The sequence below is a fragment of the Pteropus medius genome, unplaced genomic scaffold (assembly GCF_902729225.1).
Source record: "Pteropus medius unplaced genomic scaffold, Ma_sr-lr_union100, whole genome shotgun sequence".
NCBI lineage: Eukaryota > Metazoa > Chordata > Mammalia > Chiroptera > Pteropodidae > Pteropus > Pteropus medius.
The window spans coordinates 6,502,758-6,529,100 of NW_024349798.1; the positions used below are offsets into that span (position 1 = coordinate 6,502,758).

General features: G+C 51.6%; 1 protein-coding gene across 2 annotated transcripts in view; it reads right to left on the reverse strand.

Annotated features, from left to right (window-relative positions):
- PPL (periplakin) overlaps window positions 1–26,343 on the reverse strand; it is a 43,166-nt gene that overhangs the window by 15,848 nt on the left and 975 nt on the right. For both annotated transcript variants that reach the window (XM_039885260.1, XM_039885259.1), the window contains exons 2-6: window positions 6,694–6,793; window positions 2,070–2,224; window positions 1,225–1,345; window positions 489–602; window positions 361–402 (exon numbers count right to left, since the gene is read on the reverse strand). In XM_039885260.1, the coding sequence (XP_039741194.1) occupies window positions 361–402; window positions 489–602; window positions 1,225–1,345; window positions 2,070–2,224; window positions 6,694–6,793 (532 nt within the window). The remainder of the gene's footprint in view (window positions 1–360; window positions 403–488; window positions 603–1,224; window positions 1,346–2,069; window positions 2,225–6,693; window positions 6,794–26,343) is intronic.

Below are 26,343 nucleotides of genomic sequence, written 5' to 3' on the forward strand. Positions count from 1 at the left end.
TTTGAAACCATGAGAAAGCACTTATGCAGCACTTATGCGGTTCTAAGGAGAACGTACTCTTTAAAGGTTTTAAAAAGGGAAATTAAAAACTTGTTTATAAAACATATGGCATCGTACTTGGCACACAGAATATGCTTAATAAAGAAATAAGAAGCAACCTGCAGGACAGGTTGTATCCCAATAGATGAATGGGGTCTTCTAGGGTTTTTGTGAGCACAAGGCAAACTGGGGTGCCTCTAAGGCAGAGGCTCGGGGTACCATCTCTTCCCACTTCATCTCCCTCCATTCTGTTTGAAACGTTTACTGCACACACTTCCCGTCCCCACGCCGGCTTCCCAGCCCCTCCCGCCAGGTTCTCACCAGCAGTTTCTGGTACTTGGCCTGGAGTTCGCTGTTCTGTTCCTGGGGACAGAGCCAAGAGCATGGGTTAGGGCAGCAGTGCACACGTGACCCCCTCCTTCCACAGTCCCCTCCGCCACGGTGCCCACCTTGGCCAGGTGGGGCCCGATGGCCTTGACCTCATTGTGGAAGATGTTGTGCTGCTCCACCTGGTGGTCCACCAGCGGCAGGTCCGTCCCGAAGCTTTGGCTGTTCAGCTTGTCCTGGGAGGAGTGGATGGAGACAACAACATGCAGGGGGTGTGGGACAGGGCGGGGGACTTGCAGCCCCCGCTGTGGGCCTTGGCTCTGCTCCTCACGGGGCCGGCCAAGGAGTGAGCGAGCGGAGTGGCCCCATCAGGCATGCGGGGAGAGGCTGTCATCTCATTTAATCTCACAGCAACCTCAGAGGCCCACATGGTTACTGTGTCTATTTCACAGATGGGGAAACCGAGGTTCAGCCAGGGGGAGTCACTTGCCCAGGGCCACACCACTAAAAGAGGACTTTAGGCTACAGATGCCGTGCCTCTCTGCAGTGGAGACGAGCTGGAGAGGGTATGGGAAGAGTGGTAGCTGGCCAGAAATCCGGCCGCTGCCCACAGCTTGCCAGGATCCCAGTGAGCTAGGATAGGAAGGCAACCCCAGGAGGGTCCCGATTGCCACCACTTCTACTGTGTGACTCTAGACGAGGTGCTATGCCTCTCTGAGCCTTGCTCCTCAATTGACACGAACATCAGAAAATATCAAGAACATGACTCCCTCCTAGCAGGACTGTGGTGACATTAAATGGTGGGGTTTTCCCCGCACCCACACGGCTCCCTCTCCCCAGCTGGCGCCTGGGCCGTACCAGCTTTTCCTCCACCAGTGCTGCCCAGTTGACTTGCGGGTCCACCTCCTTAGCCGCCAGGTTGTAGATCTGCTTGTGTTTCCCGCGGAGGTTGGTCACACGCTCCTTCAGCTGGCGGATGCTGAGTGTGGAGAGCGGCCGCCCTGGTTAGTGGGCTAGTTGGCAGGCGCACTGCCTGCGCACTCCTGACCCTGGCCTCAGGCTTTCTGCCCAGTGTCCCAGAAGGACAGGATGACAGGGGCCTTGGGTTCCAGACAAACACTCAAACCTTCCTCCTGTCCACTGTCCTTCAACCTTCTTTCCTCCATCAACGCTTCCCCAGGGCCAACTGTGTACCCAAAACTGGGAGAGGTTTGGGAAGAAACAGGCAGGTCCACTGCTCTCTGGAGCCTATGGTCCAACAGGGGCCACAAGCGTGGTATGGGCCATGACAGGGACCAGCACAGGGAGCCGTGGGGCACCGAGAGACCCTTGCCCCTGCTAAGGGGAGTGGGAGAACAGGGGAGATGTCTTGGGTATTGATTTATCCACATCAGAGCTAAGGTGAGAACCATGAGCATGGGAAACTGGCTGGGCATCAGACAGTGGGAAAGTGTCCTCAAAAGCCTGGAGGTCAGACATCATGGTGGTCAGGAAGCTGTGGTCACACCGTGATCAGAACAGGGCACGCAGGGCTCTGACTGCAAAATGGGTTGTCATGAGACTAACATAAAGCACTGGGCATGTGCCTGGCATCTAGTTAGCCCTCAATAAACCCAGACTGGGATCCTGAATGTAGAGTGGGCTGTGGCCCTCCTGCCCTGGCCCAGAGTGGCTCCCCAAGACCCAAAGCAGAAGGGACCTACTCCTCGGCAATCATGTCCCCCTGGGGATGCTTCATGTGCTTGGCGATGGCTGCGTCCGCCTCCAGCACGTACAGCAACTTCTCTGAGTCTGACACCTTCTGCAGGGCCGTGTCCTGGTGCTCAGGCTGCCGGCCCTCCTGCAGCCGGACCAGGTCCTGTGAGAGTCACGAGAGAGGGGGGACAGCAGATGGGGACTGAGTGGGCACTGTGTGGATGGGGGGGGCAAGAATTGAGAAGCCAGGGAGGGGCTCCTTGGCCTCGCCTACCCTCTTCTCCCGCCACTCAGCAAACAGAGCCCACGTGCCAATTTGTGGGGGGCTCTGGGACACAGTCCAGACCACCGGAAAGGCACGTCAACACATTAACCTCACGGAGGTGACTATAAGTTCATATAAGTCAGTGTTTACCAAGGAAATACACCAGAAGTGGAACGAGGGGGACCTGTTTTAATTCCAGTGGTCAGGGAGGCCCTTCTGAGGCAATGACACAAAGTAAGAATGATGGACTCAAGGGAAGCGTGTTCTAAGCAGAGGGAACAGCCTGTGCAAAGGCCCTGAGGCAGGAAAGGGCAAGCTGTGATTGAAGCCGCCATGGCTGGAAGGCAGGATGTCGGGGGCAGTGAGAGAGGGAGGCAGGGTAGATCACAGCGTGGAATGGCTCTTCGGAGGGAAGTAACATGGCCTTGCCTATCCTTAAAGGCTATTCCTCTAGGGGCTCTGCAGAGAGAAGGTACAAGCTGGGAGAGCAGTCAGCAGTTACAACAGCACCCCGGTGAGGGCTGAGGTGGCCCCCACTGGGACAGTGCCAGCAGAAACGGAGAGAATGAAGAGTGGGTGGACATCTGGGAGGAAAAACGGATAAGTCGCTGAGTCCAGGGACTCTGCTTGTTTAGGGAAGAACGATGAATTGGCAGTCAGGTTTCTAAACATAGCCCGTTAATTCATTTGGTCAATAGTCATGAAGCCTGGCTGGGCTCTGTGCCAGGCCCTGGGGACCCCAGGTCAGCAGGGGAGGCGGTGACGAGTCAGTGACTGGGCTGAGAGGGCAGACCGGGGTAACATGGAGGCCTCAAGGAGGCCGGCTCCCCTCATTGCTGGGTCTTAGTGTCCCCATCTTTGCAATGGGAATGAGAAAAACACCTGCTTCAGAAGAGGCATCACAGTGAGCTAGGAATCTTACGCAGCAGAAAAAAGATGGGACTACTGATCATGAAGAGCTTCGAAAACAGTGAAGTGAGAAAAGCCAGACACCAAAGGCCACGTCGTCATGCAGGATTCTATTTATGTGAACTGTCCTGAGTCGACTGATCCACAGACAGAGGGAAGATGAATGGTTGCAGGGCCTGGGGTGGGAACAGAAATCAACAGTAAATGGGCACAAGAGATCTCGCCAGGGGACGAAAACGGCCAGAAACCAATTGATGGAAGTGGCTGTGCCACTCGGTGAAGCGACTCAAAATCAGTGCATTGCACACATAGAAATAGGAGCACTTTCTGATGTCTAAAATAATGATGAAGCTATTAAAAAAGGAAAAGAAAGGAAGACATGGCGAAAGACAAAAGAATCGAACGGAGGTGACGGTACAGAGTAAAAACACGGGTCCAGCCCTCTTTCCCGACCACCTCCAGGACGGCCAGGGGCAAGTGCGGCTTGGACGTGAGGCCCAAGTATCAGAAGGCCTGTGAGGCTGGGCCATCTTCCCACCCCGGGGTGGGTCTGGCCTGTTAAAAAACTACAACGAAACATCACGGTTCTTGGCTTGGGTGGAATTTTATCCACTCCCTCATCACCAGCTGATCTGAAGCTCTCTCTTGGGCAGTTATATAGTCAAAGATTAATTCTGCAAAAGGAGGAAGTAAATTAATCATTACCTAAGTCATGCGAGCCTTCTCAAAACATGCTGGCTGAGACAAGAAAGGAACATCTAGCTGAGAGACGCCATGGTAGGTTCAAGAGTTCAAAGTCAGGGAAAACTAATGGATGGCGATAGAGGTTAGCATGGTGGTTACCTCCAGGGGATACAGTTGGGAAGGTCAAGAGCTTTCCAGGAGATATTCTCTATCTTGACCTGAGCAGTGATTACACGGGTAGCTACTGATGCAAAAACTCACGGAGCTGAACTCTCAAAATTTAGATGCTTTCTATATACCTTATGTAAGTTACACCTCTATTAAAAGATTTTTAAGTGTAAAAGAAAAAAAATCGTAGGGACTGATAGATCTAATAATAAATTACACATACACTGATGGACAGGTGAGTGACAGCAAATCCAGCAGATGTTACAGGTGGAATCTGGGTGGTAGGAATATGGATGGACTCGTGCAATTCTTTCAACTTTTCTGCATGTTTAAAATTTTGGATAGACACAAAAGATCACATATTGTATGATTCTGTTTATATGAAATATCTGGAATAAGTAAATCCATATAGAGAGAAAGCAGAGTGGTGGTTGCCAGGGTCTGGGAGGAGGGGGAATGGGGAGTGAGTGTTAATGGATGTGGGGTTCCCCTTTGGGGGGATGAGAATGACTTGGAACTAAGTAGAGGTGGTGGTCGCATGACACTGTGAATGTACTAAGTGTACTAAAATGTTCACTTTAAATGGTTAACTTTATGTTATGCGAATCTCACTTCAATTAAAAATATAGGAAAATTCTAGAGAACTTCTGAGCAATAAAATTAATGATGTTTCCTTCTAAAAAAAAGAAGAAAGGAAGGAAGGAAGGGCGGGAGGGAGGAAGGAAGGAAAAAGAAAGAAAAAGAAAGATTAGTCCCTGAAGTCTTCAAATCCTGATCTTTGTTGAGTTTATTCATTTGAAGTTAAAAAAATAAAAAGTCAAAAATTATCTCCCAAATACATCGTTGTTACTTTTGAGTCATTTCTCTAAGCAAATAAAACAAGAAAGCGAGACCCTATTCTCTCTCTCTCTCTCTCTCTCTCTCTCTCTCTCACACACACACACACACACACGCACACACGAAAAGGTCAGCTACACCAAAATGTTAATAGCGGACAGATCTCTCTGGTGGTGGTATTGTGCATGATTTTAATTTGCTTCATTAGACTTGTTTATCGGTCCTGAAATGTTCATAACGAACACATATTACTTTTATTAGCAGAAAAAAGGACACACCCCAGAAAGCTGTTTTCATTTAGGAAAGCACACACCACCACTGCAGCCATGACAGAAGGGAGTGAAAAAAAGAGCACTAGGTGGGGTGAGGCCGGAGGGAAAGGGGCTGGTGGGGTGGGTGCTGAGGTGGGAAAGGCAGGAGGTGGCCGGACAGGTGAGGGCAAGGAAGGCGTAGAGAGGAGCGGCCCTGGCAGGGCACAGAGTTCCCACCTGCCTTTCCTGCCCCATTCCCCACCCCTAGCTGTGCCATCCCCCAGGTCTCTGGGCTGCCTGTGGACTGGCCCTCTGGTGGGTGGACACCTGGGTGGTCAGAGGGAGGAGCAGCTACGCTCCTCCTGCAGTGCCTGGGAACAGCACTGGGAGCAGCCAGAACATGAACTCCTTTGGGACCTGTCCACCTAGTTAAATTTGAATTTCAAATAAGCAGTGGATAATTTTATAGTATAAGTATATCCCAAATAGTACACAGGACATACTTATACCAAAAAAAAATTGTATTTGTGTTCTGAAATTCAAATTTAACTGGATATCCTGTATTTTTATTTGCTCAATCTGGCAACCCCACCTCCAGGATGCTTTGGGAGCCAGCTCTGTCACTGACTAGTCATCCTGGCCCTCTCTGAACCTCAGTTTCTCCAGCTGTGAAATGGGTATAAACTCAACCACTGGTGAGTTTATACTGGGCTGAAACTGGGCTGGTGGAGACTCGGGCGTCCCACATGGTACAGAAGCCTCAGGAAAACCTACAGCTCAGGGTGGTTGTTATCCCCATGCTGCCGAAGAGGAAAAGGAAACTGAGGCACAGAGAAGGAAAGTGATTTGCCCAGGTACTTCCTCTCCTCTGAAAAGGGAGGAGGCTCACACATATCTTAGTGGCAGTGGCCGTATGAGAAGAGAGACAACACTGATAAGATACTGAGCCCCGCACTGCACCTGCATAATCTCGTCGACGCTACAGCGAGCAGCCCAGGTGATGGGGATGATGGCCTTTACCCTTTCAGAGGGAATCACGTGCACAGAGAGGTAAGGTGACTTGCCCAAGGTCACATAGTAAGTGGCAAAGCTGAGATCCTAACCAGGGCCTGCCTCCTGAGACTGTGGTTCTCCTCCAGGCAGGCCGTAAGCTGCAGAAACTTGGTACCCAGGGTTGGGCGCTGGTGTTACCGGCCATAACAGAGGTTCCTCCTCTGTTTCTCTGCCTTGACATTGTTAACATTTGGGGCTGGATCTCTCTGGGTAGCGGGGGGAGGAAGGATGGGCATCCAGTGCACTGTAAGGCGTTCAGCAGAATCCCTGGCCTTTACCCACTAGACACCTGTCCACTGCACTCCTCCAGTTGTGACAGCTAAAAATGTTTCCAGATGTACTAACTTATCCCCCTAGGGGGCAGAATGACCCTACGTGAGAATCACTGGGTCAAATAGGACCCTGGTCCCAGAGTGAGGTTGGCAGCTCAGAGGGGCACCTGGGTGGGAGGTGAGGGGCACTCACGCTCTGCATCTTGGCCTCTGTGTCCACGATGTTCTTCTCCACCTGGTCGGCATTCTTCTGAAGCTGATCGATCAGCTCTGACAGCTCCTTGTTAGAGATGCTGCAGACAGGAAAAGGCGAAGGTGAGCTGAGAGCCTGGCAGGCAGAGGCCGCGTCCCCACCAGTGCCCTGGCCTTCCAGGCAGTCCCCAGCCCCAGGCTCTGAGCAGAAATTGCCCAGTGAACCTGAGATGCAGCTTGGCTGCCCACCCCTCCCCCCACAACATCACAAAGCCACAGAAACAAGACAGCACCTGGGTGGGAGGAATCAGCCCCCACTCTAAGGCTTCTACTTTGCCATGCTGACAAAGCACCCAGACTCTTTGCCTTTTTTTCCATATTTCTTATTGAGATACAATTCTATACATACTATAAAATTCACTCTTCTGAAGCATATAATTCAGTGCTTTTTAACATGTTCACAAGGTTACACAACCATCATCACTATCTAATTCCAGAACATTCTCATTGCCCCAAAAAGAAACCCTGCACCCTTTAGAAGTCATTCCCATTGCCCCTTCTTCCAGCCCCTGGCTACCACCAATCTACTTTCCATGTCGATGGATTTGCAGACTCTGGACATTTCATTTAAATGGAGTCATATAATATGTGGCCTTTTATGATTGGCTTTCACTTAGCATAATGTATTCAAGGTTCAACCTGATGTAGCCTATGTCAGTGCTTCATCCCTTTATATGGCTGCATAATATTCCATTGCCTGGATAGACCACATTTTGTGTATCCAGTCATCAGTGGATGAACATTTGGGTTTTGTCCACCTTTTAGCCATTACGAATCATGCTGCTATCAACATTCGGGTACAAGTTTTTGTGCAAGCACCCTTATTGTTAAATACCTGATCTTTTTCTTTCAATCTACATACTCTTTAAATAAACGTACTTAAAAGGGGAATTTGTTTCACATTGTAAACAGAAAACCGGAAACCTCTGCCATAAATGGAAGAAACCACCAAAATAAATTCCATGGAAATAAAATGATGGCATTAGGTTCTAGTTGAACGCTTGGTCACCTGCACACATCAAGACAAAGCTCCATCTTCCCTTGCTTAAAAGCAGAGCTAGGCATGTATCACTAATAAGAGCCATATCAGCAGAGACGTAAAATCAGAACAGCTTTCTCACTCAGTGCTTCTGTGTTCTCTCCCGTCACACATGGCCTCCTCTGAAATCACATCACAGACCACTCTGGCAAACACCACTGTGGTATCGAAGACCTTTTAGCCCTAGAGTTAGGGTTCTGGCTGTGTGACTTGGCCACGCTGCTGTACCTCTCTGTGTCTCTGCTTCCACTGTCAGATGGAATAATTACCTTTCTCAGTGGGTGTGACACATAGGAATGAGGTTATACAGGCAAAGAGCCGGGCCTCTAGTAAATCTCACAAAGGTTCGTGATTATTGTTGTTAAGGAGCCTTACTGATTGCTGTCCAGTCCTACCTTTGTTCTTGTTTTCTCGAAACAAAGGAAAAAGCAAAGACCAGAGAGGGACAGCAACTTGGCCAATGTCATCCAGCCATCCAGATGGTCAAAATTAATGTTCAGTCACCCAAACTCCATCGAAAACACTTCTGTATCAACTACATGGTGGGGCCTCAGCAGCCAAGCACCCAGAAGTTTCATTCCACCTGCACTCATTAAGCACCTACTGTGTGCCAAGCCCAGCACCACACACAGACACAGCCTCACCCTCTGAGAATTCATCCTTTAGACAGGGAGGAAATAATTTACAGAAATAGTATAAGACTGAGGCAAGCATAGGATAGGGGCTGGGTTTACCCAGAGGAGCCCCCTGACCAGCTGGGTGGGGAGGGGGATGAACAGTGAAGACTTCCTGGAGGAGGCGGTGGTGGCTGGGTTCTACAGGACGAGGAGGAGTTGGGTTTGCGGGCGGAAGGCTCCAACGGGGAGAAGCCACGAAAGACAGGTCCTAGGTGTGTCCCTTTGGGTGGGCCAGGGCAGGCTTTTGACCCTCAAGCAGAGGGGGGCTGCCAGCTTTTCAGAGTAAAATTCCTCAAATCAAGGCCTGGGACCCAACTACTGTGGCATGAAACCTTCAGATTCCCAGGTATAACCCAGACCCTCTAAATGCAGATCTCTAGAGCTAGGCCCAGGAAGCTGTATTATTAGTGCCGTTGTTTTTACATGTTCCCCAGGGGACCCTGGTACCCGCCAGAGTTTGAAGTCCAACACTGCAGGTATCAGGGGAAGCCAGGGGTGGGAGTGGAGGGCAGAGATGGTACAGCAAACAGAAGCTATGAGGCTGTCCGTCCATGTCCCAACCTTGGCTGTACCACACCTGGACACACAGGAAGTAGGGGGAAACAAGACTCAGGCCACAACCTCTGCAAAGGCAACTAAGGAGGCAGCCTTCCCCAAAGTGAAGTCCTAGGAATCCCAGTCCTTTAAGTCACTCCTAGAATGAAGCCTTCATCAGTCAAGGCAGTTAGGAAAACTCAACCAACCCCTCAATAAGTTCCTGAGCCAGTAAAGGCTCTGAGAAGTCCTGCAGTGGAGAAAGCTGGTATTCAGTGGAGTGGCTAGAAATGTTCAAAAGAGGATACTGTGGATGGAGGAACTGGGTAAAGAGGGGTAAGGGCTTGTTCCTGGGTTATGGGCCAACCCCCATTGCTCCCATTGCCTGGCTGGGCAGACCACCTGGGGAACGTGAGCACTTCCGGGTCCCTGAGCCCCACCCCAGCCACTGATCCTCAGCTTGGCCTGCTGCACCCAGATGCAGCGAGTCTCAACCCATATATTTAGCCTATGACTATTTGGGCCACCATCAGGAATCTGCACTGTGGGTTAGGTGGGGGCCTTCATCCCTCTCAGGTCCCTGTCTGATCATGTGTCTAGAGTACTCCCAGTCCAGCCCCTTTGCTGGTTGCGGCAGGTGACAGAAAGCACCTTCTGGACCCCATCCTGGCTGGGGTCCTTCAAAGCCCAGTGCCAAGAAGGGGACATGGGGTAGGGTGGAGGCGGGGAGACAGCCAGCCCTGGGGAACTGGGCTCCTAGTGGAGAACAAAAAAGGGCTCAGCGGGAGCCTGCTGTCAGATGGGCGTAAGTTCCAAGTTTTGTTGGGCTCTTTACAATTTGGACTGTCTCAGGCAAGCACCTTACTTAATGTGCCTCGGTCTCTCCATCCATCGACTGGGGATGACCACAGAGCATCACGATAACTTGACACTTACAGACATCAGGCAGGTTCGCAGGCATTGCCCCAACAGCATCCTCACCCCGAGTCCCCAGGAGAGGTTTGTATGCCCCTTTATAGGTGAGGAAACCAAGGCTCAGAGATGTCAAGGCACTTGCCCAGGGTCACACAGCTTGTGAATGTGGAGCCAGGACTCTCTCCTTGGGCAGTCTTGCTCTAGATGCCACATGATCAAATACTGGGCTAACAGCTACTCATAGAGGGGCTATAAAAATCACATGAGCCCATACAACAATCATAATCACCATAATAGTATGAGCCCATATTTATTTACTTTTTACATGCCAGGCTCTCCACCCACTTCCTACTAAATCTTCATTACAACCTTTCGAGTTAGAGGTTGGCCCAATGGATAATCATTATTTATCATCCCCACTTTACAGATGTGGAAACTGAAGACCAGAGAGGTTCAGTAACTTTCACAAAGTCACACAGTAATTACATGTCAGAGACAGAATCCTAACTCAGGTAGGTCCCAAGTCCAGGCCGTTAACAACCCCATGCGGCAATCCTGCAGGGCTCCCAGTACACAGCAGGCACTTAACAGATTAATTTAAAATGCCACGTGTCCCAAACTACAGTGTGATGTCACTTTCCATCCACTTGGATGGCTATAATAAAAAAGACAGGCCATAACAATTGCTGGCGAGGATGTGGAGAACTCAGAACCCTCGCACATTTTACATACTGGCAGGAATGTAAAATGGTGCACCTGCTTTAGAAAACAGCCTGGAAGTTCCTCAAAAAATTAAAGTTGCCATAAGACCCAACAATTCCACTCCTTGCTACCTGCCCAAGAGAAATGAAAACACACATCTACATCAAAACTTGCACGCAAATGTTCATGGCAGCACTATTCACAAGAGCCAAAAAAAGTGGAAACCACCCAAATGCTCATCAACTGATGAATAACAAAATGTGGTCTATTCACACAATGGAATACGATTCGGCCAAAAAAGGGATGAAGAACCGATACCTGCTACAATATTAAGAAACCCTGAAACCATTTCATTACGCCAAACACAAAAGGTCACATGTTGTATGATTCCATTTACATGAAATAACTAGAACAGACAAATCCATCGAAGCAAAGAACGGATGAGTGGTTTCCAGGGGCTAGGAGAATGGGGAGTGACTGACTGCTAAGGATGTGGGGTTTCTTTCTGAGGTGATGAAAGTGTTCTAAAATTGATTATGGTGATGATTGTATAATTCTGTGAATACACTAAAAACTGTTGAATTGTATACTTTAAATGAATTGTATGGTAAATGACATATATCTCAACAAGGCCATTCCCAAAAAATTAGCAAGTGCCATTTATAAGTGAGAGAGGTTTTTTTCCTTCTTCTCTCACCCTCTTGAGTCGGTTTGCCTTTTATCTTATTTTCCATGGAGGCCAGGCCAGCTCCAGGTTACACCCAGCTGCCTGGAAGATGCTAGTTAACACTCAGAGGGCTGACCACGTGCTAAGCATGTCACCTACAGATTAGCTCATTTAATCCTACCACGCTATGAAGTAGCACTGTTCTCCCATTTTACAGATGGGGAAACTAAGGCACAGAGCAATTAGAAAGCAGAAAGCAGAGCAGAGCTGGGATTTGAACCCAGGCCTCTGGAGCATGGTTCTAGCACATTCGCCCTTAGGGTCTGAGGTTCTGAATTAGAGACCCCAAAGGGTCCTGCATTCAAACTGCCATCCAGCTGGCCACGGAAGCCAATGTATGTCCCCGAACCCCATGCCAGGAATGCAGGAGGTTAGGGAACCCACAGGGAGGGAGCAAAGATCTCAAGAGAGGTGGGAACTGGCTCAGCAGGTCCTGCTTTTCTTCTCATTAATAAACCACAAGGGGCGGCCAGACGTGGCGGTAACCAGGGGGCATCTGATGGAGACCAAGATACAGCCCTTCCCCATTGTCATCCTCCCAGTCCTGTCCCACCCACATAGATGGCACTCACTTGGCACCTCCACCCACTCTGGAAGAGGAGGGAAGAAGGAAGCGATCTGAGTGACATTTTGGGAAAGAGATATGCCCAGCCCTCCCTCCACTTACTCAGAAGTTTAACACGGACACAGGTGCCGAGAGCAGAGGCTGTGGGCCCTGGCAGCTGCCTCAGAAGTCATCCAGCCCCACCTGCTCATTACACAGATGAGCAAACCTAGGCCCTTGGAAGCGAAGGCACCAGCCCAAGGTCACAAGCGGGGCAGCTGGTGCCTGGAGCCAGACAGGATTCAAATCCTGACTGCACCAATCATCGGTGCAACCTTGGAGGGGCTCGATTTCATCATCTGTAAAATGGGAGTGGTACATCCTACCTAGTTAAGTGACGGGGTGGAGGAGGGTCTGGGTCACTTCTGGAAACACCAGAATTGAGTGTCAAAGACCACTTTGGGGTTTGAGGACTGAGTTGGAGGTTCAGAGCAGTGTCTCGGGGGGCCCCAAAGCAGATTTGAGATTTAAGCTTACAGATGAGGTGTCACTGCTGGTTTCATCAGGACCTAAACAGTGCCTGGCACACCAGAGGCACTAAATGAAGGAACCTGAATCGCCTAGCACACTGTAGGGGCTCTGAAATGGTGACGATGACATTTGTTTGCCACACGTATTTGTTGCACTTTTACTCCCTGCAGAGGTTGCCATTTGCAATGAAACGAATTCTTTACATTGCCCCCTAAACTGTGCATGCAGTTCTGCCCAGGACCCTCCTTCTCTCCTGGGGACCCCTGCTTGCCAATGGTGTTTGGTCATGTAAAATACGTTCCTTCTGAAAAAACTTTAACTACATGTGGGAGTCCTGACCCCAGGCACTGAGGACACGGGGTCACATCCACAGAACCCATCCCAATGACACATAACCTCCATCTCATTGCTAGGAGCCAGCAGACAAACCCAAATTGAGGCTGGTCCAAAAAACGCCTGACTGAACCTCTTCAAAAGTGTCAAGGTCATGGAAGACCAGACTGGGGCATGTCAGACAGGAGGAGACTAGGATGACAATGACAACTAAACATGACATGGGATCCTAGAACAGAAAAAGGACATTAGGGGAAACTGGGGAATTAGGAAATTGTTTATTGTTGTTTTTTTTTTAAGGTTCTTTCTATTTCTGGATTTTCTGGCAAACCCCTATAGAAGCAGATGCTATGCTTCTGGGTGATGGGACATCCAGGATGCCCACCTGTGGACAGGTAGGGAGAACATAGGATGCCACGGCCCAAGGCCTAATCTGGGAAAAGCTGATGGGACCCAGGACTTAGCTGTCCCCAGAAATGGCTGCCTCGGCCCAGTCCAGGCTGCAGTCAGGGGCTGTGAGTGGGTTTCACAGGCCAGGTGAGGGTCATACTGGCAGACTGGGGCTGTTTCTCCAGAGAACCGACCCTGGTTTTCTTCTCCTGGCTGAAGAAGCCGGAGTCTGGTGTGCATCCAGAAGGGCCTGGGTCCTGTCCAAGATGTGACAGGCAGCATCACTTATTTGGACTGGTCTGCATATGAGAATCCAGGCACAAGGAGGAAAAAACAGGAAGGAGGAAAAAACAGGGAGCAGGCCGACTGGGGGGCTGCCTGGCACTGCCTTAGAGCTCCAGGAATGGGTTTGAGGCTGCACTAAGGGACAAACAAGAGCTTTTGGGTCTAAGCCCACAGGTGCCAGCATAGAACAGGAACCGCTTTGTGTCCCAGGATGTATTCAGAGCTCTGGAACTGTAGGGAGCAGGCCTGGGAGCCTCACGTGGCATCAGGTACCCCGCTCTGTCCCCAGGAGTTAGAAACTCAATAACCACAGTCCAACCTGCTTCATAGCCAAGGAGGTCAGCTGCAAAGTGGGGAGCTGGGACTGGAACTCAGGGCCCTGCGATGCCCAGTGTGACCCAGGACAGCCCATGGTCTGGTCACCACGGATGCTTCATGTGGGCAAAGAAAGAAAACACAGGCATCTCGGGGGACCCTCGCCCCCAGCCCAGTACTCCCACTTTAGTTTTGTGCAGACGTCCTCACCCTTTCTGCAGAGTAGCCATACTGCAGTACCGCCTGTGGTTAAGCTCCCAGACTGAAAGCGAACATCCTGGATTTGAATCCTCACTCAGTCTTTTTAAGCTGTGAGTTACTTAGCCTCCCCAGGCCTCAGTTTCTCCATTTGTCAATGGGGGTCATGGCAGTAGGCATACCATAGGGCTGGGGTAGGGATTCATCAATAGAGTAGATATGAAATGGTGCCTTGGAGGGGAGCCCAGGCTCTCTGCTTTCACCTGGGGTCACCGTCCAGGAATTTGGGTTCCTTTTAAGGAATTGATAAAAGCCAGCAGCCAAGGCCCAACTTCAGAACCTGCTGGCTCTGGGGAGCTAAAGAAAGACTCCAGGCCGCCTGCACCGTTCACACTGATGTGCGTGCAAGCCCAGACGCGCTCTGGTTCCGCCTCGTGGATGTTGCCTCAGCCGGGCGTGGGGAATTCACAAGTAACATCGATATCTGGCAATGTCTCCTCCAGTCCCTGCAGGGAGAGGCTGGTGCACGGGTACCCTCAACGAGGCTGCTGGCAGGACGCAGATCCCGCCCCGGCGGAAGGATCTCGGGTCTGGGCTGAGGAACGTGTCATTAGGCTTGGGGATTTGAGAGGTGTCGGGCGTTTCCACCACGGGTCTTTCTGCTGCTCTGAGAACTCTCTCCTGTCTACAGGAGGAAACTGCCGAAGGGAGGGTGGGGAGGGCACGTCTGCCCGGTTGTTCAAGCAGAACCCCAAGAACCGCCTTGATCCCCCTCTCCCTCCCCCCTTTCCCCTGGGAACGGCTCTTCTGTGCTTCCATCCTCCCTCTGCCCCTGCGTCTCCACCTGATCAATGTCGCCATTTCATACCTGGACCAATGCAATGGCCAACCCAACCATCTCCCTGCACCCCAACTCTTGCCTCTCTGAGCCAACTTCTGCGCATTCGTCAGAGAGTTCTTTCCATAATGCTACCAGATCACGCCACTGTCCGGCTTCAAACTTGCAAGTGCCCCCAAATGCTCCCAGATTTGAGCTCACACTCCTGCCCAGGCCCACGAGGCCCCCAGCATAAGTCCCTCCCACCCTCAGCCCTCAGCTCTCAGCCCTGTGACCAGCCTCACTGCCCCAGTCGACAGAGCTCTTTCTTGCCTCAGGGCTTTTGCACTGGCCATGCCCTCTGTGGGTGTCTGTTCGTGGGTCACCTCCAGGACTGCCCTGGCTGAGACTCAGTCTCCTGGCTGCAAGCCCACTTGTCTTGCTTGGTCTCTCCACCTCCTTCCCAGGCTCAGCAGCCACCAGAAGTACCTGCTTTGTGGCCCTCCTGCCCCCAGGAGAGACCTAAGCCTACCAAGGACACCACGAATGAACAGCCAACCCTCCAGCCTGCACAGAGCCACCTTGTTTGCTGCCTTCAGCTCTCCTCATCCAAGTCATGCTGCACCAGCTGGCCCATTCTCTTCTCTATCCTGCCTGCAGGGAGGGAAACTGAGTCAGCCTGGCACGGGGAAAGAACAAAGACTGCATTGTCGCCCTGACCTGGGTGTGGGCTCGGGCAGGTTCCTTTGCCTCTCTGTGCTTCAGTTTTCTCACCTGTGAAATGGAGATAAGAACTGATCCCAGCACAGAGTGTTGAGACAGTTCAAGGAGATGATCCTTGACATGGCTGTCACATCACGAAGGCTCAAGATTGCTGGGGCTTTTGTCTATTTTATTCACCGCTACGTTGACAGCACCCGGCACAGAGCTCATCCAAGCAACAGTCAAATGCACTGAAGCGTTTGGAGTAACAACATGTGTTATTTCACCTGCCTAGCCTAACTTTCCTCATCCATTCAAGGGGGCTATGGCGTCTGCTGGCCCCGTAGCAAACAGAAAGTCACATTTAATAGGTGGGAAACGTGCCCGAGGGGACAGGGGCTGGGTGCTATGTCACTTTGCCTTTAAGACCACCGCTGTCCAATAGGAAGAGAATACGAGCCACATTTGTAATTTAAATTTTTCTAGTAGCCACATAAAAAACGTCGAAAGAAAGAGGCGAACTTAATTTTTATGTTTTTTATTCAATCTAACTTATCTAAATATTATTTTGACAGGTAGCCAACAGAACAACATCATTAATCAGATATTTTAGATTCCTTTTTTCATACTATGTCTTCAAAGCCTGGCTTTGAAGTGTAGTTTTCACTGGCAGCACACCTAGTGGTTATTGTATTGTACAGCACATCCTGGGGCGATTCTGGGGGCTCTGGACCACTTTGCTCTAAGCCCAAAGCAAGTATCAGTTTTGCCCTGATGAAGATGATAAATGTTTGGAACATCTCTCTGCCTCGCTCAGTGCCTGGTACCCAGGGACACATAATAAATGGTCATTCCCTTTGCTCCCTGCCCCTTTCCCGCCAGATCCACACAGCCTGGCCAGACATATGCCCAAAGCCAGATCTTGTCTAAAGGTCCCTGGCTGCCTGACTCCAAAATAATCCAGGGCTCCCGACTGCACCCAATAGTGTGGTGCCCGGGTGTGGTGTGCCAGGACACACAGACCACAGCCTGACACCTTTCCCCAGGCCCCTAGAGCTGCAGCATCCTTACCTACAGGCCATGGGGGTAGAGCCAAGGGCACTTGGCTTGCTCCCCTGCCATCCCTCCCTCCAGGCTGGGAGAATGACCTCTTTTCTGAACTGCCACTCCGGGGAGCAGATCACACCCCAGTAACTGCCCCAGTTGTTCCTTCCTGCCCCAGACTGTTCTGTCCCTCATCGATCACAGCCCAACTTGTTCTCTTTCAATGTACAGAGATGGGAACTGGTGGGGACAGAGCCCGTCCGATGGAGATGGCCTGCCTTCCCTGGCCAAAGCCACCTCACCTTCCAGACCTGAGTCAGTCCTCATGTTCCGGCCCTTGATCACATCTACAGTTCCTCCCTTTTGGGGTTAATTCTGCCTCAATGGGTGTGTACAGGAGCAGGCAGGAGCAGCAGGCATGAGCCTCAGAATGTCTGGAATGTAGAGGAGTGCACACTTCTCTGGGAACCAGCCTCCTCCCTCCCAGGGAGGGGGCCTGGCCTCCCGCTGGCCATGGTCCCCTTCTCCTGGGCACTGCCTGCCTCCAGGGCTTGAGTGGCTCCCTAGAAATCTCCAGATCTGGTGGGAGGCTCACCTTGGGGGCTGGGTGGCCCCGGTCTCCACCTTCTTTAAACACTGCCTGGCTGAGACTGCAAAAGCTTGTCACTCTCGGACATCTGTGCTGTCCCCGACATAAAGGAACACACCGTAGGCACTCAAGAAACGAGTGCTGAATACGAACAACAACTAGGCACTGAGAGCACCTATGAGGTGCTTATCGCCTGCTCAGCCCTTTCATGCCTTACCCATTGAAATCTCGCAGCCCTCGGATGTAGGCGCCCTATAGTTACTGGGGCACTTTCTTAATCCTGCCTAGTAGGCTATAAACTTTTGGACAATAAGGACAATACGTCTTTTAGAGGAGCCCTTCTGTAGCCCTTAATTCCAGGCCTTGCATAGGCTTGGGGCTCAATGAATAGGTGTTGAGTTGAACAGATGTTTTATAGCACATCAACTTCGGTCTCCCATTTTCAAGATGAAGAGAACTGAGGCTCAGAGGAGTGAAGGAACCGGCCCAAGATCGCCCAGCTGGGAAGTAGCGGCGCCAGGATTTGTACAGGCTTGAGAGTCACCTCCTCAAAACAAAAATAACCATCAATACCAACCCACAGAAAGAGAGGGAGACACTGGGGAGACACGGAGAGACAGGATGGTGGAGCAAAGGTGTTCACCACCCAGGGGAGGCACAGCGATTTGCATCATGTTAACATCTTTGTCAGTACAAAGATGTTTGGGTAACAATCAGGGGCGATAACTGAGGCTGAGTCATTCTTCTAAGATGCTACCATGGGGGGCTCCCAGCCTTTCCCTCTGGGCAGGCCTCTGGGGCGGGAAGCGGGGCGAAGTGGGGAAAGAACCCACCTCCTTAGGCCGCCCCCTACCTAGATCTTGACACGTGTTCAACTTCCATCCTCAGAACAACGCGCTGAGGTCAGTGCTGATGCTGAGGTCGGTACTATCATCACACCCACTGTGAAGAAACGGAGCCGGGGAGAAGGGGCAACTTGCCCGGGGCCACGGGGTTAGCCAGTGTCTGTGCTGGTGACCGCTGCCACTCCAGCTGGTTCTCTAGTCAGTATTTTCAGATATTCAATTACTGCTGAATATCCCCACCCCCCAACTCCCTGTCATATCTCCGCCCCCCTTACAGGCCCTGGGCACAGGCCCTTCTCTATTACCAAGCCCCCGCGGACGGAGTTACTGAAGACGTGTTATAAAAGTCTGTTCAATTTAAACCTATTTATTGAGCCTCGAGTCTATGCAAGGCCTGGAATTAAGGGCTACAGAAAGGCTCCTCCAAAAGATGAGTAAGTCCTTACTGTCCAAAGGTTTATAGCCTAATAGGCAGGATTAAGAAAAGCACCCCACAACTATAATTACAAAGATTCGGATCACCTGGGTCAGAGTATTTCCACCTGCTCTGCCCATTCAGCCCTTACATCCTAATTTTATTTGTGAAGATATAGCTCAATCCACTAAAATGCAGGAAAAGAGCGCAAAAGAAACAAAGAGAAAGCGTAATAAGTAGGAAATACAAGACAATAGGTCCGAACGCATCAGTCATAGTAATAAACGTGAATGAGTTAAACTCGCCTGTTACAAGATAAAGACTCTCAGATGAGAATATAAAAATAAAACAAAAGTCAGCTCTAGGCCATTTTACAAGACACATACCTGAAACAGAATGATATGGAAAGGTTCAGAATAAAAGAACAGAGTGAGACAGACTGGGCAACTGTGGCTGAACGGGGAAAACAAGGCGCACGTAACTCTAAGACAAGATGGGGCGAGGCCGCGGGGAGAAATATGTGGTTCGCACCCCTCGCTGCACATCAAAAGACTGAGGTCTGGGCCCTGCCCCAGAGATTCTGACTTAACTGGTCTTCAGCAGGGCCTGGCCAATGCTTTTAAAGCTCCTCAGATGATTCTAATGTTTAGCCAGGGCTGGGAACCAGGAAACCAGCCACAGCAATGTGTTATGGGACTTGGGGAAGCACAGGGAGGAAGAATCCTAGATCTCTGCGGGAAGGAAGTCTTGAAAGAAAGCAGTACACAGGAAGCACCTAATAAATACCAGGTTGATTGGTCAATTGACTGATACTCTCCCTACCAGAAACTTCTATGGTAATTAGGCAGTAAATTCCTCCACGCCCAGCTGTGAGTCCTGGGGAAGTAGATCCTAAGCTGAGGGTTGTTGGTGTAGTAACTATGGCTCCCATTCATGGCCTAATCTGTTTCCACCTAGAGAAGGCCGCCCCACCTCTGGGCCCATGTCAGGCGTGTGCTTTTGGGCTCCTGTTACAGACACACACAGACATTCAAGCCGTTTTGGATAATATCAGGGTGTGTCTGGGAGATTTCTGCAAGATTTAAACGGGGCTCAAGCTGAACTCGGCATCTCTGGGTGACAGGACAGTATTCCGGGTTTAAGACCCTGGCATCATTTATTAAGCGCCCACTACATGTGTGATGATTTACACATGTCATCTCCAGTCCTCTCCACAATCCCACATGCTCCAATTCACAGATTCAAAACAGACCTTCCGCCACTTTGCAGAGCACCTGCTATGGGCCAGGCACCATTCTGGGGCGGGGGTGGGGGGGTGGGAAGGTTGGGAGCAACCACGCGGCACACAAAATGAAGCCTACACTCCAGCAATAAGGAGCAAAAACCAGAGAGAGGCAGGAATGTGGCCATGGCACAGCTGACGAGCAGCACAGCTGGGCTTGGAAGACGGGTTCTCAGCTCCCAAACCCAGGCTCTTCCTACTCTGCCCACCTTGCCCCCCGTCCCTGCCCATACGCCTCAGCTTCCACCCTCAGTAACATGGGGGTTTGGGTGCCCGTTTTGTAGTTGGGAAGAGTCAAGCTCCTTTTCTGGAGCCACAGGACCCAGGTGGCGCAGACTTAGAATCCTTCCTCATCCTTCAACTGAAACCAAAAAGTCCCCACATCTTGGATGGAGAAAACCTTAAAAGGTATGAGTCTGAAATCTGAGCCCAGGAAGCTGGGGCAACAAAGAATTCTGCACCCGACTGTTTCTTGCAACTGTTTCCTGCAGCTCGCAGTCTTCCAGGGTCAGCAGGCAGTGAGTGGGTGGGGCTGCCAGCCAGCCAACGGCCTCATGTGCATTTAGAATCACAAGACAAAACCCCTCTGCCCAGGAAAGGGCTGATTGGTGGATAGGTGGGGCACTCCACAAGCTGGCCTGCCTGCTACCATCTCAAAATGCTCAGGGCAGAGCATGCGAGAGTCTCGAACGCGTTACTGAAACTCTGAGCCTCACCTGGAAGAGGGATGAGGGAAATATTATGTAAAAAAGAAAACAATTATAATTTAGGGTGGTTGTTCCCAGCTAGGACTCAACCTTAGAGCCTCTTATATGTTACCCTCCCACACACCCAGCATTTCTATTTGTCTCCCCATCCAAAACCTTCCTGTTTACCCTCCACTCTTGCATCCCAGGCCTTTGTGTACCTTCCCCTCCTGAGGCCACCTCCTCTTCTTCCCCTAGATCCTTTCTTTTCCTATTGACCTGACGCTGAGATGCAGGACACCGGCTGTGCCTCCCATGCTATTCCAGCTGTCAGCTTTCCTTGTCCATCCCACCCCTCACTTTAAAACACTTGAAATGCATGACCTAACTCAAACGTGCAGAAAAATCCTGAAGAGACTCCTACCGCCACTATCTAGCTGTTGTTGCCACGTTGCCATATATCCTTCAGATTTTGTTTAAAAATAAAATCGTCCATTATCCCTTAGCCCCTTCTTCAGGGGTAGTGTAATTCTGGAGCTGCTGGTTTCTTCCTAAGCCTGTTTTATACTTTCAAAACATACCCATGTCCGTGTCCAGAAACATTATATGGAATTGCCTTTTCAGGTTTATGCACATGGATGCACACCTCACCGTCTCATGCTCCTCGGTGCTTTCTCTTCTGGTCCTAGATGCCCCCTCCTCCAGAAGCCCGCCAGGCTGGCTCAGGGCCGCTTCGCCTCCACTACCTCAGCTTATCACTGTTGCCATCTATTTACTGAGCTCATGGAAGGGGACCGGATGGGGGCAGTGGGCACTCTCTGCTCTGGCCCTCACATTCCTGTCTACAGATAAAAACCCAGCTCCACCTTCTTGGTCAGGGTGTGTGTCCGGTGCGTTTGTCGCTGTGAGATGTTGAAGGAGGGAGAGAGTCTTGGCCGTAGTCCCCACGGATCACTCTCATTCATTCACTCAGCCCATGGGCCACGCAAGCCAGTCTCTTGGGAAGATAGGTATTCACCCCCATCTGGCCACCACACACTGCCGAATCCAATGGCTGCTGAGATAAGAGCCACAAAGAAGATGGGGAGACAACAGAGGAGGTGGGTCTGCTCCAGCAGAGAAGTGAGGGAGTGCTTCCTTGAGGAGCAGTGGTGAACCACGGAAGAGGAAGAGGAAGCAAGCCAGGAGCTGTGGGAAGAGCATTCCAGGCAGAGGAACAGTGTGGGCAAAGGCCAAGTGGCTGGATGCAGTGTGGAAAGGTGAGGATGAACGGCCTGCCTCCGTGTCGTGCAGGACAGCAGCAAAGGGAAGCCTGGGGCGGGGCTTAAAGCGGCAGCGAGACAGAATGAGATTTTCATTTTGCAAAGAGCTCCCTGGCTGCCATGGGGCAAGAACTGGGGTGTTGGGGTGGAAGCAGGAACTGTGAAGAGGCTACTGCAATGCCCAGGCAAGAGAGGCTGGGCTGATGGCCCAGCATGGGCTGCTAGCTCTAGAGGCAGGGAGAAGTGGGGGAAGGACAAGGCTCGACCTGCAGACAGCAAGGGGTACCAGGGGCCTCTCTCCCCAGGCTCAGGAGGTTGTAACACAGAAGACGAACCAAAAGCAGAAAGAACAAAGACCAGAAGCTATTTCCCTCTTCCCACTCCCAAAACAGGCTGTAGCAGGCCAGGGCAGGCCGCCTGGGATGGTGGCAGGCTGTGGTGACACGTGGGAATCCTGGGTCCTCCTCCCTTGACAAGGAACCTTGGAAATGCTCTCAAAGGTAGCTTTTTCCCCAGCCCCCAGGACCCTCCTGATGTCCCTCCCCCTTCTTAGGTGTGCATTGAGTTTAGCCTCTCTCCTCAAACTCCCTGTCCCCAGATGACTGCCCCTGACGATGCCTGAAATGCCACCTTTAGCAGTCATCCTTATAGGTTCGGCTGGTTCTGTTCTGAATCTAATTCATCAGGTTTCGTTCCCTCTGCCAAGAGAAAGACTAGGCAAGTGAGGGCAAAGCCAGAGAGAAAAGAGGCTGGGAACGGTTTCTGGGGCAGAATCAGAGAATGCAAAAGCCAATGACTCCACTATCTGGCCCAGGGCAGTCCCGAGACAGCTGCCACTAGCCACAGGTCCTGGTACGGAGACCTACTTTCCCTCCTCAGGAGCCCCTGGGCCCCCAGGATCAGCCATTTGTGAGCTGGGAGCCCAAGGCGAGTGTCTTTACTCTTGGCCTCAGTGTTACTCTCTGTGAAATAAGTGACACCACCATGGTGCCCGAATGAGATGCTGTAACATCCATGGCTGTGCCAGGCACACAGTAGGTGCTTGAGAAATGGCTATGCAGATCGCTGAAGTCCAATCACCCGTGTGGCTGGAGGTGGGCTTTGCTGACAGGGAAAGCCTCGCTGTCAAATCTTTCAGGCTTTCCAGCTGTCACTGATAAATGTGTGCACGTGTGTCTGTCTCTCCACCTATCTGCCTGAGGGGATCCATGTGAATGTTGGGATGGATGGGTGAGAGTCAGCTGACTCCATGCCCTACCCAGGCTGCAGCCTCCACAGCTGGAAGGAGACCAGCTGCCTGGGCTTAGCAGTGTGTGATTACAGACATTGGCTGCTATGGTTCACTGGGCATTCACTGTGAGCCAGGTCTGGGGCTGGGATCATCATGTACATTTTCTCTCTTGATCCAACCAGCGACCTCGCCAGTTGGGGGGTTGCTATCATCGCTCCCATTTCACAGATGAGGAAACTGAGACTGAGATGTTAAATGACCTGCCCACACAGCTCAGGAGAGGCAGAGATGGGGCTTAAACTCACACCTGGCTACATCAAACTCTGTGCTCATAACTACCAAGAGGCTCGGGGTACCCTAGCTGGCTTCCAGGAGGGCACGTGGCCCTTTTACCACCTCCAAAGCCTTGGGCTTGCCTCCTATGCCAGCTCCCCGCATCATGACTAGGCTATTCTTATAGTGCTCTACCCAGGTGAGGTTGGGAGGCCAGACCAGGCTGCTGGGTGCTCACTGGGACCCAGGTCTGGGTGGAAGAGAAAGATTAGTCCTATTTTACAGATAGCAAAGATTAGCCTCAGTGAGGCCAAATTTCCCTGCCAAAATCAAACAGGCAGAATTTAGTCTAACTCCAAAGCTAGATCTTAAACACCCACCTCTTCCTCAAGACAGGTTGGATATTTTCCCAGGAAAGTCCTCCCTGATTTCTCAGGTCTCCGCCCTGACAGCTCTCACTTCAGACCAGATAGGAAGCACCAGAGCCACTGGGCTGGAGACATCCATCCAGTTCTATGTCCTGCTGGGGACAGCTGCCTCTGCCTGGTTCCCTCTGCCCGCGAGACGTGATTAAGCATAACTCCATCAAGTGCAGGGAGATTGTCCTCCACATCTACCCCATCCCCCCCATGGCACCCCTGGAGTTGTGCGGTGTATAACCTGTCCATTGGCATCCAGGTCAGGCACATAGTAGGTGCCTTATCTGCATTCGCTCGATAGTTATATTCGTTATAACTGCCATGGATTGAGGCTTCCTATAATTCTTAACCCTTTCCTGCTTTATTTCATTTAATCCTCATACCAACCATATCACCAGGCAGGTACTATGCTTGTGCCCATTCTACAGGTGAGAAGACAGAGGCACAGAGAGGCCAACCAGCTCACCCCAGGAAGCACAGCCAAGAAGGAAAGGCTGGCTGGGGCTGTGCTTTTAGTCACAGAGCAGGAGGGTGGAAGTCGGTCCCCTCCTGACCCTCCCCACTTGGCCGGATGCTGTCTTCAGTGACCTGCACTATCAGGCCTGACCCTGTCATTAACTCAGGTGTGAACATCAGCTCCAACACCTGTCATTAGGAACCAGGGCGACGGGAGCAGCGAGGTTCACACCCTGTCCAGGCCCTCTCCAGTTTCAGCTGCTAAAAGCTGACAAACAGGGAGGGGTGATTTTCTCTGTGGAGTGCTCTGTTCACTAATTCACATTTGTGCAGCCCAAAGCTGTGACTGCCTGGGTGTGAAGATCACAACTCCTAGGTCCCCTCAACTGGGGCAGTGATGCTGACCCTCTGTCTGGGTACCTCCTACGTGCTAGGGGCAGTCTCTCTGTTGTCATATTTGCTCCTCTCAGCAACCCTATGGAGGGGATATTACAACCACCCCTGCTTTGCAGATGAGGAAACTGAGGCTGAGATTCCCTGACTTACCCACGGCAGATGTGAGAGAGCCAGGATCAGAAACAAGGCATTCTGACCCAGGGCCTGAGCTCCTTCCCAGCACGCCATGCTGAATCTCTCTGGCAAACACACCTTCCCCCAGACAATGGAGAAGACCCTTAGAAACTTAGGATGAAAAATAACTTGGGGATCATTGCCCCACGACGTGTGACATCTTAGAGCTTCAAGTTCAAGGCTAAGTACTGGGTAACACTCAAAAGATTCTTGAGATAATAGAGAAAGACCCTGTCCCCAACCTGTCCCTCACCCCACACAGTCTGGTCCATGAACTTGGCCCTACAAAGGGGAAGGGGCAGATGAGGCCACAAAGGGAAGCGCCTGGCACCTACTCAGGGCTGTGACTATGTGAGGCTATGGGAGGTCAAAGGAAGGGTCTCTCATGACATCCTGGAGAGAAAAACCAGGAAGGCTTCCTGGAGGAAGTCACCTCTAAGCTGAGATCTGGGATCAATCAGATCAATCAGTCAGCCAAGGGCAGAGGGTGGCTGCCTTGGACCAAGAGTATGGAGAGGGGCAGGACACTATTCCCTTGTAACCCGAAGCCCTTGGAGTCCCTGCAGCTATAAAGGATGGGAACCCTTTCTGTCCTCTGCCAGGAAAGCTGAGTCCCTCTCAGCTTGTCTGGGTTCATTATAACCTTTTGTTAGGTCCAAGCCCAGGCCTTGGGGGACTGGATGCAGGGCGAGGCCTGGCCCATCTCCTGGTGTGTGGGTGTGTGGGTGTGTGCCTGTGTAAAGGACTAAGGGGCCCAAGTCTTGGTGGGGGGAGAACAGTACAGTCCTCTGTGATTGGCATAGAGCATGCAATTGTGCAATGCCCCAGAGAGAACAGCTCAGGGACTGGACGAGACCCCAGCAGCTGGGTTTGAGAGCCAGCTGGACCCAGCCATAGAGGAACAGCGTGCAGGGCCCTGCCCCATCTCTGGGATTGTGAAAGACCAGGGAAGCTGGGGAGGGGGGTGGAGAGCCCCTGAGGGAAGGGGCAGAAATGCCTCTGAGCTTGAAACAGCCCAAAGGAGAGGTGGGGGCAGGGGGTCACCCGGCAGTGGAATTTTTGAAAGGGCTGGAACTCAAGGGAATGGAGTGCCCATATGCCCTTCACCAGCACCCAGGCCCCAAGCACCTGTCGGACAGGTCTGCCTGGGCTGGACCACACGGGCGTGGTGGGAGCCCTGTCCAGAGTCTTCTCGTCTTTACCTGGGGCCTGGGAGGGAGTCAAGAGCTGCTCAGGGGCGAGGGAGGGGCTCACAGCGAGGACACCTTAGGGTGGATACCCAGATAGATGGGCTGTGCAATTCTGAGTCCCCTCCTCCCCCGCCTACCTGAAACCCCTGTGGGGAGAAATTTGGTAAAGGTATTCCTAAATAGGAGTCCCACCCCATTTTCCCTAGAGAGAAGACAGGCAGGGGCCGAAGTCCTGCCCCCTCCTTCCATCTCAGCATCTCCACGAGGCTCCCCTAAACCGGTTATTAAGTGAATACATTAGGCTTATCAAAACGGACGTGGGCTGCTCTCTCATAGCAAACACATCAAGACATGCCATTCCCTTCCGCCGCCCTGGGAACCCGGGGCTCAGAGACGATGCCAGTTTCGGGGCTGGTGGGGGAAGGGCCACGCCCCTGAAAAATCTTGCAGCCAGGAGGAGGTCGAACGCCGCCCAACCGCAGCTCAGACCTAGGTGCCTCGGCCTGTGCCACCCCTCACCCCGCCGTACTCAATCGACCCTGCACCCACCGGTTCCTCACAGCGAGGCTCGAGCACAGGGTGGCAGGTGCCAGAAAGTATTGCAGCAGGTGACACCCCCC